Genomic DNA, 17,308 nt, shown 5'->3' on the forward strand with positions numbered 1-17,308 from the left:
TTTGTGCTGAACGCCTTTTAGCATCCTCTGGTCTCATACTGTTTGAGACTAGGCTCTAAAGAAGTTGTCTCTGGTGTGGATGACCAATCAGTTTAAAAACAATGCATATAGTATCAGAGCACGTGTTTTGTTTGCATGTTCACCACGGGTATATGTGGTTAATGCAGACATGATTCCTTGCAAAAAGGTTTCAGTTTGGTGTTTTAACCTGTTTTATTGCCAGAAAGGGTCAAAACTATTCTTATACGTACGGTACGTTGACATACGTGCGGGGGAAGGACAACAAACTAAACACACAGAGCAGTTTTAAATAAATTAGTTTTCAACTTAGATTGCCTTCAAACGAAAGTAAACCGTCACCACCTTCTTACTTTCAGCTCCCTGTTTAAGATTTTTGTTATTTAAATAGATTGATTTCACTCCGCCGTGGTGGGTTGCGAGTGCTGCCCCGCGGATGGCTGGGGGCTCTGCTCACTGTGTCCTCCATTGTCCCGTTCCGCCCGCTCGCCGCTTGAGTCCTGTGCGCAGCACAGCCATCGCTTCCAGCGCTGTGTCATCGCCTTGCGAAATTTTCTGTTCGGGGGTCCATCGGCAATGCCAAGCGCCAAGATAAACGTCTCCTGCTTAGCCCGCGCAAGCCGTTGGGGGGGGCTCGCAGCACACCGCCCCCACCGCCTTTGTCTCCCCAGAGTGCCGATGTTCACACACCGCACCGGGTACTCATTTAAGGCTGAGTTGACCCAGGGGAGGCACGGCACCGGTTCGAATATTTGTCACTGATGTCAGCCGTGAAGTGGGATTTTCGAACGTGGGTTCATGGGTTCAAGGCACAGTGTGCTAATTGTAAGATTCCAAAACACGCACAACACGTAGATAAGATGTGTTCGTTTCCTTAATGGCCAGTGCAGCACACGCCACTTAATGTCATTGCTCGCTAGTTTCATGGCAACAAACATTAAAGTTTGAAAGCATTGGTAATAGGCGCCTCTGACCAAATCAACTGCAATGTGCTCGATCTCTTTCATAGCTCAGAAGCTCAGCAGCTCTAAGCCTGGATCGCTAGTGCGCCGATGGCCACGCACAAGTAGGTTGTCGTGGGGCTTGCGGGGGCTACGTTGCGGGCAGCAGAGGGCAGTGCAGCAGCATTCATTGCTGCACTCCGCTTCCAGTGGCGTTAGACGAGAGTACGCTCCCAGCATTCGCCAACCCGCACTAACCACAGCCCACTCAAGTGTTGGTGGAAGTGCCCCACCTGCAGTGGGCTCACAAAAGGGGTTGAGCCACGTACACATTTACATTAGCTGGTGTTCGTTCGGTCCCTGTGGTAGCAACAATCCACAGTGATGACGCAACAGCTGATAATTTGCATGCAAGTAGACGCACCTCTGTGAGAGGGAGTTGGCCCAGGGGTTGAGGGCGGAGGGCAGGCTGAGCATCCAGGAGGCGATGGCTTGAGCCGTCCAGGGAGCGGGTTTGCCCGTGAAGGAAATGTAGAAGCTGATGGTCATGTGGGGCAGCCAGCAGGTCAGCAGCGTGGCTGCAATAACACGAGAGAGACGAAGAGACGTTGGATTTTAATTTGGTCAGCCGGGTGGCTCGGAGGTGTGAACGCTGAGCTGCCGCTGCGGAGGCCCTGAGTTTGAATCCAGGCGGCCGCATGGGATTAAAACTGGATTCTCAATCGTCGTGTGTTGGATGGTCTCTCAGCTCGGTCACCAATGACTACAGGAAATAATTATCCAATTTAAATGTTGTTATGCCCTTGATTAGGCCGTGAGCGTTATGATGATCAGTTTGACTCTCTAGCGACAAACATTACTCTCGGTGGCAGGGTGGACGACAAAGTGCTGCTGCCCACTACTGTGCGGACAAGTGCTCACTTGAAGGGATCTCGGAGGTCGTTCTGCGACATCCGCTTCTGGATTGCAAGCCCAGTTCGCCGCTTAAATAATCGCAAAACGCGGCCCTTAGTAGATGCGCAGTTTCCTGCGAGTGGCCGCGGCTCTTACCCACGGCGGTGATGAGCATGACGGTGCACTTGAGGTAGCGGTTGGCCGGCACGTAGCGGCAGTTCTCCTCGTCGCACACGAAGGTGCCGCGCTTGGCCTGCTTGCACGCCGCGTGCACCACGTACGCGTACATGCCGCACAGCACCGCGATGGGGGCTGCCACCCCGCCCCCCAGTGCCAGCGAGCAGTACGCGCCGGAGCCCTCCTGCCGCACAAACGGGAGACCACCACCTTCGCCGTTTGACCGTCGCGCTCCCGAATACGGCGAGTCGCTCGCTCAACGCGTGGTGTTGGCGCAACGCGTTCTCGCTGTCGCGTGGTTCTTCGACCATTCTAACGCGGTGTCTGAGCTGTCTACGGCAAACTACTTTCTTGAGCTGCGTGGCTGATACAGTAGCGTGGTGGTGTACCCCAAGTTATTTGCCCCGCGCCATCTCACTGTGTGCGTACATCGTACTTTGCAAAACTTTATCGATACTCGGCACTTTTTGGGAAACGTATCTATTGCATTAAACGAGGACTTGGTGTACGGACAAAATCTGATGTCTGCTCGCCCTGCTGGGCAACTGGTACACCACCTTCCAAGCAGGTCGCAGACAGAGGTCACGTGGATGTCCAAGGTTGTATGCTGCTTGGACCAAGCATTGTTCATCATACACACTTTTTAACAAACTTTGTTTTCCTTGGCTGGACAGAACTCTGACACTATTCCCTAGGTTAGCCAAACATCCTGATCCTATGAGCCGCAAAAGCAAGATCTTCATATGGCTGAGAGCCACAAGATGCTGAGCAGAGTGGTGACGTGGGATGGTCATGCGGCCTGTTAGCTCGCACCGCTTGCCTGTGAGAGTTTTGAATTTAGAAATTTGCGGGAGCAACCCATTCGGGGGGGAGTGCTAATGGCCGAGTGCCCTGGGCCGCTCCTTCTTCCACATATTTCTTTGAAATTAAATACTATTGAAAGGTTCAGAATTGTTCACGTCGAGACGCACTCGGGCTGCCCGGTAGTCACATTCAGCTCGCGAGCCGCTGTTCTGGTCACCGCTGCTCCATTCCGTTGCCGTAGCAAGTTGCCATAACAAGTTGCCGTAACTGCTCATAATGAATTCGTTGGCAGCGACTTCGCCGGCAACGATTGCCCTGAAAAATTGCCCGAGTCGACCGGGACAAAGCGTTGCATGCAGTCGTCTATGAAATGCCCCAACATCTCAAATTTGACTTCTGGATACAATGGGGCAAGAGCCGACTGCGGTGGTTTGGTCGGTCACACATGCAGGAAGGAAGTCTTAAGGAATATATTGTGAGGGAGGTGTGGGAGAGGAAGGGCAATGGGAGGAGGAGGCACTGCAGGCGGCCAGTCAAGAGGTGGATGGATTGCGTGAGTGAGGGCCTAAGAGACCTGAGGACAATGCAATCTGGATTTATAGTGTCTAAATTCATCCCCGTTTCAAGATGCTGCATAGAACAGTGGGACATTGGTATCCTGTGGAAATGGAGCTTGTTTATTTATTTTATGGAGGGAAAGAGGCGGTCAGTCGCAGGCAGAGAAAACTAGGGGAAGGTCTTGAGCTTGGACCGGGCTGTCCACAGGACGGCTCGCCAACGACATTCGATTCGTAGATTTTTTTTCCTTTAAACCACTTCTCAATCTCGCGATGCGCTCAAGGCAGATTCTCTAGAGCAATGGTTCTCAACTTTTTTTGGCCACTGTTACCCCTTATTGAATTTTGTTTCAACCGAGGACTCCCTTGCCTGACCGAACATGGTTCTGTAAGTAAATGTGTGAATGATGAACATCAATATTTTATCCAATTGTCCATTTCTAGAGGTATCCTAACTAGCCAAGTAACTGCAAGCAAATAAAAAATATATTCAACGGACGCTTTCCATGCATGGCGTACTTTGTTTGCGCTCGCTGGTTTCTCTTGAAATCGTTCGAGGTTCCCATATGGAGTCAAATTGCATCGTAGTTATTTTATATTGGCAGATTCATACGCGATTATTCACCAAATGACTCTCACGTACGATATAATTTCAAACATTTATGAATTCGTTGGCAGCGACTGTCGCCGGCAACGATTACCCTGAATAATTGCCCGAGTCGACCGGGACAAAGCGTTGCATGCAGTCGTCTATGAAATGCCCCAACATCACGTTTCTATCGGGCAAGGTACGATCCCTACTTAATTTTCATCCAGTCCTTGGCCACATCAAGTTCAAGTTCATTTATTAGGTATAGCCCTGTGAGCCATTCGGCTCTTGAATCGAGTGCAACCGCAACAAACAAAAACATGAACAAAAAACATCTTAAGTGAATGTGACTGAGTGCAAACAGAAAATCCAAGAAAAGACAGTAAAATATTGCAGAAAAATATTACACATGAGGCCCACCACTTCGAAACGGCCCGCAAACGGTATTTACCCGTCACTGGCAGCGTGGTAGGCGGCCGTCTCTTTCCCACCTGTGACCCCCGACACCCAGCGTGTTATCTCGTGAAAAGCAGCCGCCGTTATGGTATTCGGTGAGCTTGAATTTATTGGTTGCGTTTATTATTCGATATCACGACGACGTGTGTTGATGCAAGCCCCCCCCCCCCCCCACTTCAAAGACGTGTGAAAGTCCAATTCGATGCTCGGTTCCGAACCGATTCCACCTCTTGCACCACCGTCCTGGGACATTGACACGTGAACCCCCAGGGGGTCCGCGTACTCCCCCCTCCCCCCCAGTTGCCCTAGAGAACGAAACGGCAGGGCCTGCGCCTTTCTCCCCCTTACCTCGAAGAGCGGGGTGCACATCCCCGCGTTGGCGTTGTAGCCGTAGCGGCCCAGTCCCGCGAAGGGGAGGCTCGCGATGAGCGCCGCGTACGTCCACACGGCGGCCAGCGCCAAGCCCGAGCGCGTTGGCGTCAGCACCTTGGGTCGTCGTCGTCGTCGTCGAGCTTCCGTTAGGCGCAGAACGAGAACCGCAAACCGCGCGCCCCGTGGCAACGGGATTTAGGTGCCCTACGGGATTTTAAATCTCGTAGGGTGCCATGGGGGTAACATGTTAACTACCTCACCTGGTTCTGATGACAATGATGACGATGATGACGATAAGGATTACGTGCAGTCATTGCATCCCTTTAACTACGCCATCGCCAATCATGATGACACGGATTGCATCGCCATGCCGTGGCGGCGAGATATTAATGGGCTACCTCGCCTGGTATACAGGAGGTGGTGGTTTTGATCTCGACCCTGACGCCTGTATATTTGGAGTTTGCACGTTCTCCCTGTGGTCGCGTTGATTTTTCTCTCTTCATCTATAAACATGCGTTTCGAGTATTTGGCTGCTTTAATTTTCCACGTGATAAGCCACTTCGTTGAGCTATCATTTGTGGCCAGGTCGCTTCTGAAAGGTTATATCTGGTATAATTAAAAAAAAATCAGTTTATAGTTTAAATCCAGGGCTACGTGGAGGGACAGCCGAGGGACGGTACAGAAATGTTTACAGCAACTGATCCATCTTTATACGCCAACGAGATCACTGAGATGTTTGGATCGCCTTCTTTATATAACTACTCCGAGGTCAAAGCTCTGTTCCTTGGGTGATCGGGCTTTTGCCAGTGCGGCTCCAAATCTTTTAAACTCCTTCCCTTTGCTAATAAGACATTGAGCGTCGTTAGAGATATTTAAGTCCGTCTTGAAAACTCACCTCTTTAAACTGCCCTTCAAACCTAGTGCTGGTCGCTTACCCTGCAAGTTTCGTTTATTTCCGGCTTTTCATACACTGTGGCGCATTGGGAATCTACGGATGTAATGGGCCTTAAAGATGTAAATGATTATTATGAATTTACATTGCCGTACCATGCTTCGATGTTCTCATGTCAAAAGAAGTTCAACATACATACGTGTCGCTGATCTCTGCCTTCAACAATCTGCACTGACCAGCATCATTACATAACCCCCATGACCTCCACACAGTGTGGGGGGGCCTCATCCAGCAGTGGATTTATAAAAGGGCTCGAACTTGTGCAATGGCTCCGCGGGCCGCAGTTTTGTTGGGCGTTTTAAGGTGACGGGCGGGCGTGTGCAACGATACGTAAATAAATAAGCTAATCAATTTCTCTTTTACCTGGTAAAGCCCACTGAGCTATTAGTTCTGTTTTCAGAAGTGACACCTGGCCACAAATGATTGCTCAACGAAGTTTATCATCCCGTGGAAATTTATAGTAGCCAAATAATCTAAACCCACGTTTCTATCGGGCAAGGTACGATCCGCTACTTAATTTTCATCCAGTCCTTGGCCACATCAAGTTCAAGTTCATTTATTAGGTATAGCCCTGTGAGCCATTCGGCTCTTGAATCGAGTGCAACCGCAACAAACAAAAACATGAACAAAAAACATCTTAAGTGAATGTGACTGAGTGCAAACAGAAAATCCAAGAAAAGACAGTAAAATATTGCAGAAAAATATTACACATGAGGCCCACCACTTCAAAACGGCCCGAAAACGGTATTTACCCGTCACTGGCAGCGTGGTAGGCGGCCGTCTCTTTCCCACCTGTGACCCCCGACACCCAGCGTGCTATCTCGTGAAAAGCAGCCGCCGTTATGGCATTCGGTGAGCTTGAATTTATTGGTTGCGTTTATTATTCGATATCACGACGACGTGTGTTGATGCAAGCCCCCCCCACCCCACTTCAAAGATGTGTGAAAGTCCGATTCGATGCTCGGTTCCGAACCGATTCCACACCCCCCCAACGCTAGACTATTGCCAGGCAACCCTGTAGCGTAACCTTAATTAAACAGAGGTTAGCAGCTAAACAGAATGAGCAACGACACTTTATGCCCTTGTCGATGGTGCCTTCTGCTTCAGGTCAATCGCCCCCCCCCCCTACGTACGTGAGCAACGGCTGTGCCAACAATTCTTTTGACCTGGCTTCAGGAATTTAGAAGGGGGTCTGAGGATGGGGATCGTCAGGGGGGGGGATTAGTGTGGATTTCCCAAGGAGCTGCGGTTGGGGGTTTGGGAGGTTGCGGGGCCCCACCTGCGTGTGCGTGAGGGAGAGGCGGATCTCGAGAAAGCGGCCGATGCTCAGCCAGGTGATGGAGTGCACGGCCATCACCTGCAGCTGCACAAGGACAAAGGTCGCCGCGCGGCACGCCTCGTCCCCCAGCAGCCCGGCTTGCCGCGGCCGTAGCGACGAGGGTGCGGGAAGAGCGGCGGCGAGGCAGGGTGGTAGGGAGGGGAGCCGTTAATGATCAGACACTCATTGCATTTCGTTATTTTACAATCGCAGTTATCGTGCACACAGAGGCACCGAGGACTAAAGTGCCATGCTGCCAGCGTGTGTAATCGATGGGAGTTAAAACTAAAACTAAACTATTGAATAATAGTAGGTTTTTACCCTTTTAACTGGTACAAAACTGACACCTTTATTCAAGGCATCATGTTTGCAATGACCACAACACAAGTAGTCAAAAAAGCAAACAAAAAGAAGCAACTCTGATAAGGATGATAATATGCACTGTCCTTGAAGTTGATTGGCCCACACCCGAGACGGCTTTCTTTAGAGCCTAGTCCCCATTGGTGTAGGGCCAGATGACACCAGAAGGCGTACAACTCAAACACAGTGCAATATCAGAGTATTGAGAGCTCGGGTAAGCATTTACACTATGAGATCTCTTTTACCAGTGGCAAAATATAATAGTAGGTTTTTACCCTTTTAACTGGTACAAAACTGACACCTTTATTCAAGGCATCATGTTTGCAATGACCACAACACAAGTAGTCAAAAAAGCAAACAAAAAGAAGCAACTCTGATAAGGATGATAATATGCACTGTCCTTGAAGTTGATTGGCCCACACCCGAGACGGCTTTCTTTAGAGCCTAGTCCCCATTGGTGTAGGGCCAGATGACACCAGAAGGCGTACAACTCAAACACAGTGCAATATCAGAGTATTGAGAGCTCGGGTAAGCATTTACACTATGAGATCTCTTTTACCAGTGGCAAAATATAATAGTAGGTTTTTACCCTTTTAACTGGTACAAAACTGACACCTTTATTCAAGGCATCATGTTTGCAATGACCACAACACAAGTAGTCAAAAAAGCAAACAAAAAGAAGCAACTCTGATAAGGATGATAATATGCACTGTCCTTGAAGTTGATTGGCCCACACCCGAGACGGCTTTCTTTAGAGCCTAGTCCCCATTGGTGTAGGGCCAGATGACACCAGAAGGCGTACAACTCAAACACAGTGCAATATCAGAGTATTGAGAGCTCGGGTAAGCATTTACACTATGAGATCTCTTTTACCAGTGGCAAAATATAATAGTAGGTTTTTACCCTTTTAACTGGTACAAAACTGACACCTTTATTCAAGGCATCATGTTTGCAATGACCACAACACAAGTAGTCAAAAAAGCAAACAAAAAGAAGCAACTCTGATAAGGATGATAATATGCACTGTCCTTGAAGTTGATTGGCCCACACCCGAGACGGCTTTCTTTAGAGCCTAGTCCCCATTGGTGTAGGGCCAGATGACACCAGAAGGCGTACAACTCAAACACAGTGCAATATCAGAGTATTGAGAGCTCGGGTAAGCATTTACACTATGAGATCTCTTTTACCAGTGGCAAAATATAATAGTAGGTTTTTACCCTTTTAACTGGTACAAAACTGACACCTTTATTCAAGGCATCATGTTTGCAATGACCACAACACAAGTAGTCAAAAAAGCAAACAAAAAGAAGCAACTCTGATAAGGATGATGGACTAGGCTCTAAAGAAAGCCGTCTCGGGTGTGGGCCAATCAACTTCAAGGACAGTGCATATTATCATCCTTATCAGAGTTGCTTCTTTTTGTTTGCTTTTTTGACTACTTGTGTTGTGGTCATTGCAAACATGATGCCTTGAATAAAGGTGTCAGTTTTGTACCAGTTAAAAGGGTAAAAACCTACTATTATATTTTGCCACTGGTAAAAGAGATCTCATAGTGTAAATGCTTACCCGAGCTCTCAATACTCTGATATTGCACTGTGTTTGAGTTGTACGCCTTCTGGTGTCATCTGGCCCTACACCAATGGGGACTAGGCTCTAAAGAAAGCCGTCTCGGGTGTGGGCCAATCAACTTCAAGGACAGTGCATATTATCATCCTTATCAGAGTTGCTTCTTTTTGTTTGCTTTTTTGACTACTTGTGTTGTGGTCATTGCAAACATGATGCCTTGAATAAAGGTGTCAGTTTTGTACCAGTTAAAAGGGTAAAAACCTACTATTATATTTTGCCACTGGTAAAAGAGATCTCATAGTGTAAATGCTTACCCGAGCTCTCAATACTCTGATATTGCACTGTGTTTGAGTTGTACGCCTTCTGGTGTCATCTGGCCCTACACCAATGGGGACTAGGCTCTAAAGAAAGCCGTCTCGGGTGTGGGCCAATCAACTTCAAGGACAGTGCATATTATCATCCTTATCAGAGTTGCTTCTTTTTGTTTGCTTTTTTGACTACTTGTGTTGTGGTCATTGCAAACATGATGCCTTGAATAAAGGTGTCAGTTTTGTACCAGTTAAAAGGGTAAAAACCTACTATTATATTTTGCCACTGGTAAAAGAGATCTCATAGTGTAAACTATTGAACTTTCTTGACTTACCAGGTAACGCCCACCGAGCTAGACGGCTCTCTTTCAGAAGTGACCTGGCCACAAATGATAGCTAACGGCTTATGTGGAAATATGTAGCATCCAAATACTGTAAACGCATGTCCGTAAATATGGAGGAAAAATTGGATAACCCGGAGAAAAATCCACGTGACCACAGGGAGAGAGATGTGCAAAGTCCAATATACAGCAGCAGGCGTCAGGGTCGGGATCGAACCCACGACCTCCTGTGTACCAGGCGAGGTAGTTAACATCTCCTAGCCACCGTGATGATGATGATGATGAGAGAGAGAGACACCGCAAACTCCAAATATACAGCAGGCGTCAGGGTCGGGATCGAACCCACGACCTCCTATATACCAGGCGAGGTAGTTAACATCTCCTAGCCAACGTGATGATGATGATGAGAGAGAGAGACACCGCAAACTCCAAATATACAGCAGCAGGCGTCAGGGTCGGGATCGAACCCACGACCTCATGTATACCAGGCGAGGTAGTTAACATCTAGCCACCGTGATGATGATGATGAGAGAGAGAGACACCGCAAACTCCAAATATACAGCAGCAGGCGTCAGGGTCGGGATCGAACCTACGATCTCCTGTATACCAGGCGAGGTAGTTAACATCTAGCCACCCTGACACGAGTTAACTCGTGTCTTGAATTGGGCAAGGTTAACGATGGAAGCACGAGGAAAGAAGCGAGCTGCAGTGCGGCGGTTGGACACGGTGTACGTGAGACGCGACGGCGACTCGCGTGAGTGAGAGGGAGCGACCGCCGCACTCGGTGCCGTCACTGTGCGCGTTTTGGGGGAACGTCTCATTGACCATCCCCCCCCTGCAAAAGCGCCCCGCCCAGCATTTGTTATTAAACTGGAAATATACGGTGGTGCAGAGAATCCCTCGGTGAGGAAGTTATTGCAGGCCATATACAATGTGCATTAAAAAAATCTTGCACAGACAGCGTTCCTTTGCGGTTGTGAATTTTAAATGTAGAATGAAAACGAATTTTTTTTTTGCGTTTCAAATGTTTTCCCCCGTCCCCGCATCTCCAATTAGCACGGTTGGCTACGTACGGTGCGAAAGAAGTTCAACGTACATACATACATACATGCAAACGTGTACACACACGCACGCACGTACACCGCTGCAATTTTCACATTGTCGTAACACACGGTACAATTATATTGTTCCTTAACGCATGAACAGACATGCGTACTTACAATGAATGATTATAGGCTGAACTGTGCTTGAGATTGCAAAGTGAAAAATTCACCACAGTGCCAAAAATGTATTATGATAATTTAATCACTTGAATTGCAGCAACCCGATTCGTGACAGTTCATGGAGCCCTGAGAGTGAGTCGTGACACGCGTTTACTTATTGGCAATATATGCACACTTTGTAATTTTTGCCTTTCCAGGAAAAGGCAGCGGTGACGGTGACGTGGTTAAAATGACTGTCGCATCCTTTTCACCACTCATAGCTATTGTGTATCATTCAATAAACGCGTCACGATTTTATCCTGCCAGCAAATTCCTGAATACATATTGTAGCCCATTGTAACTTAACGTACTCATTCGAGCTGATGACCAAATTGCGTACAGTGCACCTGATTTTGTCACGTACTGGATGCCAATCAGAATTAAGTCCGGATAGTGCTTGGGTAGGCTTCCACCATACAACAAACAGGTTGCTAGAGGCTACAGGGCTACATGTTGGACAGCAGAGGTCAGTGAAACACAATCTATTGTTGTACTCTATGTCTATGTCCCTTCTTCTTGGCTCCACGTTTTCACCCACCCAACTCTGAGCCAACTTGGTGAAGTGTTTTAAATAATCCTCACAACATGTACGGCATTGACAGAAAGAGAAAGAGACCAATCATCCAGCAGTGGATAGACAAAAGGGTTGTCGGTGTACATTTTGTTAATACCCCTGTTGTATGTATGTTGAAGTTCTTTCGCACCATACGTAGCTGGCCGTGCTAATCGGAGGTGCGGGGGAAGGACAACAAACTAAACACAAAAGCAGTTTTTAAGAAATTCATTTTCAATCAAGATGATTTAAAGGTGCGTAGTGTAGCTCCAGTGGCTTCCTAATATCGGAAGGAAGAGCTTTCCAGATGGCCGCAAAAGCGCATCTCAAAGCGCCGCGCGATGCAGTGACCGTCTTTGTTCGATGGCGAGCCAAAAGCCGCCTGCTGCGACGATGACCGGAGTCTTCTAGACGACGGTAACACCGGGCAGGCGGGGGGGGGGGTGGGTTGGGAAATGAGAGCCAAGTAAACGACACCACCCCTACCTTGGTGCGCGGAGGCCAGCGGCAGGCCGATGAGCCCCACCAGCCCGAGGGCCAGGTCGCACGCGGCCAGGTGGAGCATGAAGGCGTTGGTGTGCGCTCGCAGGTGCCTGTACTCGGCGAGCAACAGCAGGTAGAGGAAGTTTGAAGCCACCACGAAGAGGCACGTGCATACGGCCAGCGCCGTGAACACCTGCTTGTGCACCAGCTCCATTCCCGGCAGATTGCGCCCCCACCCCCCCCCCCCCCCCCCGCTTCTCCGTGAGCCGCGTACCACCCTGGGCGGTCAGGCGCCGTGCCCGTCGAGTTGTCGTTTTTTAGATAAAAGCGCGGAAGCTGTGACGCAGGTTGTTATCGCTTCAAAATTCGTTTTCCGTTTGCGTGGTCGACCCGCCTGCCGGGTGGTCTTGTGCGGTGAGTTTATAGTCGATGTGAGCGCGGGTTTAAATGTCCGGCCCGTGATAGTGAATCATAGGGCTAGCTTCTCTACATTATTTCCGCAAGGTGGTCTCTCCCTTAAAATTTTGCACCGAGCGCGTGTTTTTGGCATTTGCCAGAGTCATTCATTTTGTCTTGCCACACGCTTTAAACGTACATGTCTTTATATATGTACGTGCGTGTGCCTTTCTAAAATATACTACAGGATCCGATAGTAGTTTTCAAGTTATATGCGGTTAACGTGCGCAAAGCAATGGGAAGGGGAGCGTTCCTCAGGTCAGGCGCGTCCGCGTGTCGCGCTCGTGTCGGGCGCGGCGGTGATAGCCGTCGTACCTCTTTAGCCGTGGCTCCACCTTCGTTTTGGTCCCCTTACGCGGCTCTGCGTGTTTGTAATTGAATGTTCCTGCAGGTGGGAGCTAAATATAATCTGGGCGCTCGGGATTGACGGAGCAGCGGGATCGTACTTGGATGGGGAAAAATATTTCGCTTTGTGGTTTACTAATTTGTAACGCAATCGTGAAGCGTTCTCGTCCCCGTTACATGAGTTTATATTTTGTATGGTTGTGTGGTCTATATGTAAGTTTGACGACGATCATTTACAGCCTTTTAAAGAACACCGCTGCGTCTCAGTCGTGGGGGTTGTTTGACCTTTGACCATATTGGACCATGCTGACCAGTGCAGGTTGATGGAGGGGGGTGCCCAGGTTGGGGCAGGGGTGGGGGGAGGAGGGGCTGGTGGAGGAGGTATGGAGGTGGGACGCAGAAGCAGTTCAGATGGCACTCGCCACTGATGTTAGTCGTGGTTGGGAATCGACGTCAGGTTGCCGGATTCTTATGCTAAACCCTGCGCCGCCACTCTCACCATGCACATGCATTTATGTATGTTGAACGTCTTTCGCACCATACGTAGCCAACCGTGTTAATCGGATGTGTCGTATGTGTGTATCTATATGTGTGTGATTGTGCCCTCTATACATGTCATTTGCTGACTCGCCCCGACTGGACATCTGTGAAAAAGAGCGTAATAGCTCATCGGATTCCTCCATTAATAAATAAAGATTCTGATTTTAAGGAAAAGGCGAGCAGTGACACATTGGTTTGCACATTGCGCTAAAACCATCGTGATTTCTGGCCACAGATAATAGCAGTGACAAGAGGTCAACTCGGAGCTTAAATGAGTTACCTCGTTTGATGTTTCGAACATCGGCGCTAGGGAGACACGACCAGCCAGGCATGAGGATAAAAACTCCACCTCTTCATGTGCTGTGCCTGCCTAAATTTGTGCTCGCGAACAGCATTCCCCGCAACAGCCTGTGAGACTATAAAAGTGGGTCCGTTGTCCTTGCGCATTAACATTTATTGGCAATATAATATCAATGAACCGTGCCAAATTTTTGTTCGGACAGCTGCCGGCCGAGTCGCCCTTGAAATCGCCCTTCTTTTTAGTTAATTGGGCTTTACTCGGGGGAGATGAAACTTACGATTCTGAATCTCCCGCAAGCCGCGCGCGCGACACCGCCTGACAATAGGCTTGACCTCCGCCCCCCTCCCCCCCCACTTGTTCCGCAGCACAACGCTCCGATCCCGCAGGGAGGGCGCGGCGCCGTGCAGTTCGTGACGCAGTACCAGCACTCGAGCGGCCAGCGCCGCGTCCGCGTCACCACCATTGCCAGGAAGTACGGCCCCCCGCCCCCACCACGTACCCAGCATGCTCTCGCACGTTTCACGCACACACAACACAACAACAACCACAACAACCGCCGTTCGTCACTCAGTGGCGGTGACATGACCATGGCGCTTGTCAATACGAGACGGTGGTCCTTAATAAATAACTGTCACTAAACGGTCCTTAATGAGCCGCATGCGGTTCCGGAGCCGCAGCTTGCCGACCCCTGCCGATGGTGAACTGGACTTCCATGGTGAACTGGACTACCATGGTGAACTGAACGACTTCCATCCTGAACTGAACTTCCATTGTGAACTGGACTTCCATGGTGAACTGGACTTCAATCGTGAACTGGACGACTTCCATCCTGAACTGGATTTCCATGCTGAACTGGACTTCCATGGTGAACTGGACTTTCATGGTGAACTGAACGACTTCCATCCTGAACTGAGCTTCCATTGTGAACTGGACTTCAATCCTGAACTGGACGACTTCCATTCTGAACTGGACTTCCATGCTGAATTGGACTTCCATGGTGAACTGGACTTTCATGGTGAACTGGACTTCCATGGTGAACTGGACTACCATGGCGAACTGGACTACCATGGTGAACTGGACTTTCATGGTGAACTGGACTTCCATGGTGAACTGGACTTCCATGGTGAACTGGACTTCCATGGTGAACTGGACTTCCATGGTGAACTCGACTTTCATGGTGAACTGGACTACCATGGCGAACTGGACTTCCATGGTGAACTGGACTTTCATGGTCAGGGGTCGGCAACCCAAAATAGCAAGAAGAGACATTTTTTTCAAATTTCAAGAGCAGCACGGAAGTCCTTAGAGCCGCAGGTTGCCTACCTCTGCGCGAGGCCGACCTAGGGGAGGCCCGGGACCGGTTCAGATAATTGTCACTGCTGTTGGCTGTGAGCGGGAATCGAACCCGTGTCGCCAGGTTCATAGCGCAGCGCGCTAACCGCTACACTACCGCTCCCCACACACACAGGCACACAAACGCACACAAATGCACACACGCGCACACTCACACGCACACACACACGCACACACACGCGCACACGCACACACACACGCGCACGCGGTAACCGGCGATCGCACCGTCACGGCAGGATGGGCGATGCCGCATATAACAGCGTTGTTTACCAGCGGATTACTTGAACACCGCAACTGCCTGATGATGCTGGTTGTAACTCTCAGCCGATCGCTCTCCAACACAACGGTGGTGCTGCTGAAGCAGTGGTAAATTGGCACGTTTGTTCATCTCTTGCAAACTTTATTCATTGGCTGTGGTCGGGTGGAGGGGGGTGCATAACACACATTTTACTTACGCAGTGATCTGACCCAAACATCTATTATGAATCAAATTACTTTGCTTTATTGCAGAAGAGAGGACGTGACATTTCTTTGCAGAGCAATGACTTTTACCTCTAATTTTCTAATTTAGTTGTTAAATGTCATAAGCATATTGAAAAGAGGTAAAGGTGCAGCCCTGCAACAGTTAACTCACGCCACTGCTCGCAAAAGGGCCTCCGCTAGAGGTCGCTTTAGAGAGCCTCTCTAGAGGTTATTTGGCCTATTCTTCCACGCCGGTCACAATGTGTGGAAGAGTGGGGAGTGCCCACACTTTAACCCACCACACGCGACTTGCCCATTGACTGTGGTGTATCCACAGATGCATGGATAATGATTATATGGATGGATGTATGGATGGATAAATGGATCGATGTATGAATATATGGATGGATGGATAGATGTCTGTATGGATAGATAAATGGATAGATGGATGATAAATGGATGGATGTCTAAATGGATGGATGCCCACCGAACCCCCTGTGCGCGGCAGCTGGGCGGACACGCAGACGCAGCTGCAGCACATCTCGGCGTCGTTCGACCAGGAGGCAGCAGCCGTGGTGATGGCGCGTCTGGGCGTGCACCGCGCCCACTCCGAGGAGGGCCCCGACGTGCTGCGCTGGCTCGACCGCCAGCTCATCCGCCTGGTACCCAGCGGTAGCCCGAGCGTGCGAGTGAGCGTGAGAGGGCGGGCGTGCGAGCGTGGAGTGGTCGTCTCGCCGACGACGATTTTGAACTTGAGCTGAGAGCTACGGATTTGCAGTTCATTTCTTTTGGTCCGAAGGGTTTGCCTCGTGAAGAGACCCTCCTCTGCCACCCGACACGGCCGAAGATATTTAAATTGTTATGCGGCCCAAGAATTTCTGACGACGCGAAATTCAAATTGTTTCAGCTCACCGGTGATCTGAAGGGCAACTGGCGCAGCGAAAGTAATTTGCATCCCGGTTGCTACATTTGGTGGTAAAAATTGTTCGTCAACTAAAACCGAGTAGTGCGTGGATTCGATGCCAATTGAAGGGAGCTCAGAAGTAGGTCTGTGATAATCCGCTTCTGTTGACCGTTCCCTAACACGGGGTGATGCGCTGCTGTACGCGAGTTCTGATTTAATCCGACGTCTTGTGACGTGGTTACAAAAGCAGTTATCGATGGAGTTTTGTAACAAAAAACAGAGGACATTTGGTTCATCATCTGATTAAATTCAATTAGTGTTCTCATGACACATGCATTCATGAGTCATTCACGATTCGTGACAATTATTTGTTTATGGTGTGCTTGTGAAGAGCAAATCCTTGAACGTTGCACGGCGGTCGGCAGTCGACGTACAATGGGGGGACGGTTGCGAATGTGCCTTCTTGTCCATTGCTTCCGCAGTGTCAGAAGTTTGGGGAGTACAGCAAGGACGACACGAGCTCCTTCAGACTCTCGGAATCCTTCTCCCTCTTCCCGCAGGTATCTCAACTCCTCGGTCGGAGCCTTGTAACTCTGGCGTGCGAAAATGTCTTCGTGTCACTTCGGCGCGGTGTCTTGAAACAAATTTTTAAATCCTTTATATTAAGTTCACTTGCTTGCTTGCTTGCGCGCTTACGACCGTGCAAATTTTTCGGTCGTTTTTTTACCCACTTCCCGTGATCCAATCGAGCTGACATTTTGCACACAGACTCGTTATGCCTGACAATAAATTTTCGTGAAATTTTTTCCCCAAAATGTTACACTTTTTAGGAAAAAAAATTAGATGTAATTACCAATTGCTTAATGGTGGCAAGCAATCATCTGACCCATAGGTGGCAGCCATCTCAAGCCAGAGGACGAGAGGACCACGCATATAAAGGATTTATAGTGAAAAACTTTGTTTTTACGGGTTAATTTTTTCTAAAAGTGAAAAGGC

The 17,308-nt window shown here is 49.2% G+C and overlaps 1 protein-coding gene across 1 annotated transcript in view; it reads left to right on the forward strand.

Annotated features, from left to right (window-relative positions):
- The window catches only part of LOC144723537 (protein transport protein Sec23A-like), a 37,415-nt gene that overhangs the window by 13,302 nt on the left and 6,805 nt on the right, over window positions 1-17,308 (forward strand). The window contains exons 13-15 of the mRNA XM_078602370.1: window positions 13,959-14,065; window positions 15,917-16,070; window positions 16,795-16,872. Coding sequence (XP_078458496.1) covers window positions 13,959-14,065; window positions 15,917-16,070; window positions 16,795-16,872 — 339 coding nt within the window. The remainder of the gene's footprint in view (window positions 1-13,958; window positions 14,066-15,916; window positions 16,071-16,794; window positions 16,873-17,308) is intronic.

Source organism: Lampetra planeri, chromosome 18 (assembly GCF_965212315.1).
Source record: "Lampetra planeri chromosome 18, kcLamPlan1.2.h2, whole genome shotgun sequence".
NCBI lineage: Eukaryota > Metazoa > Chordata > Hyperoartia > Petromyzontiformes > Petromyzontidae > Lampetra > Lampetra planeri.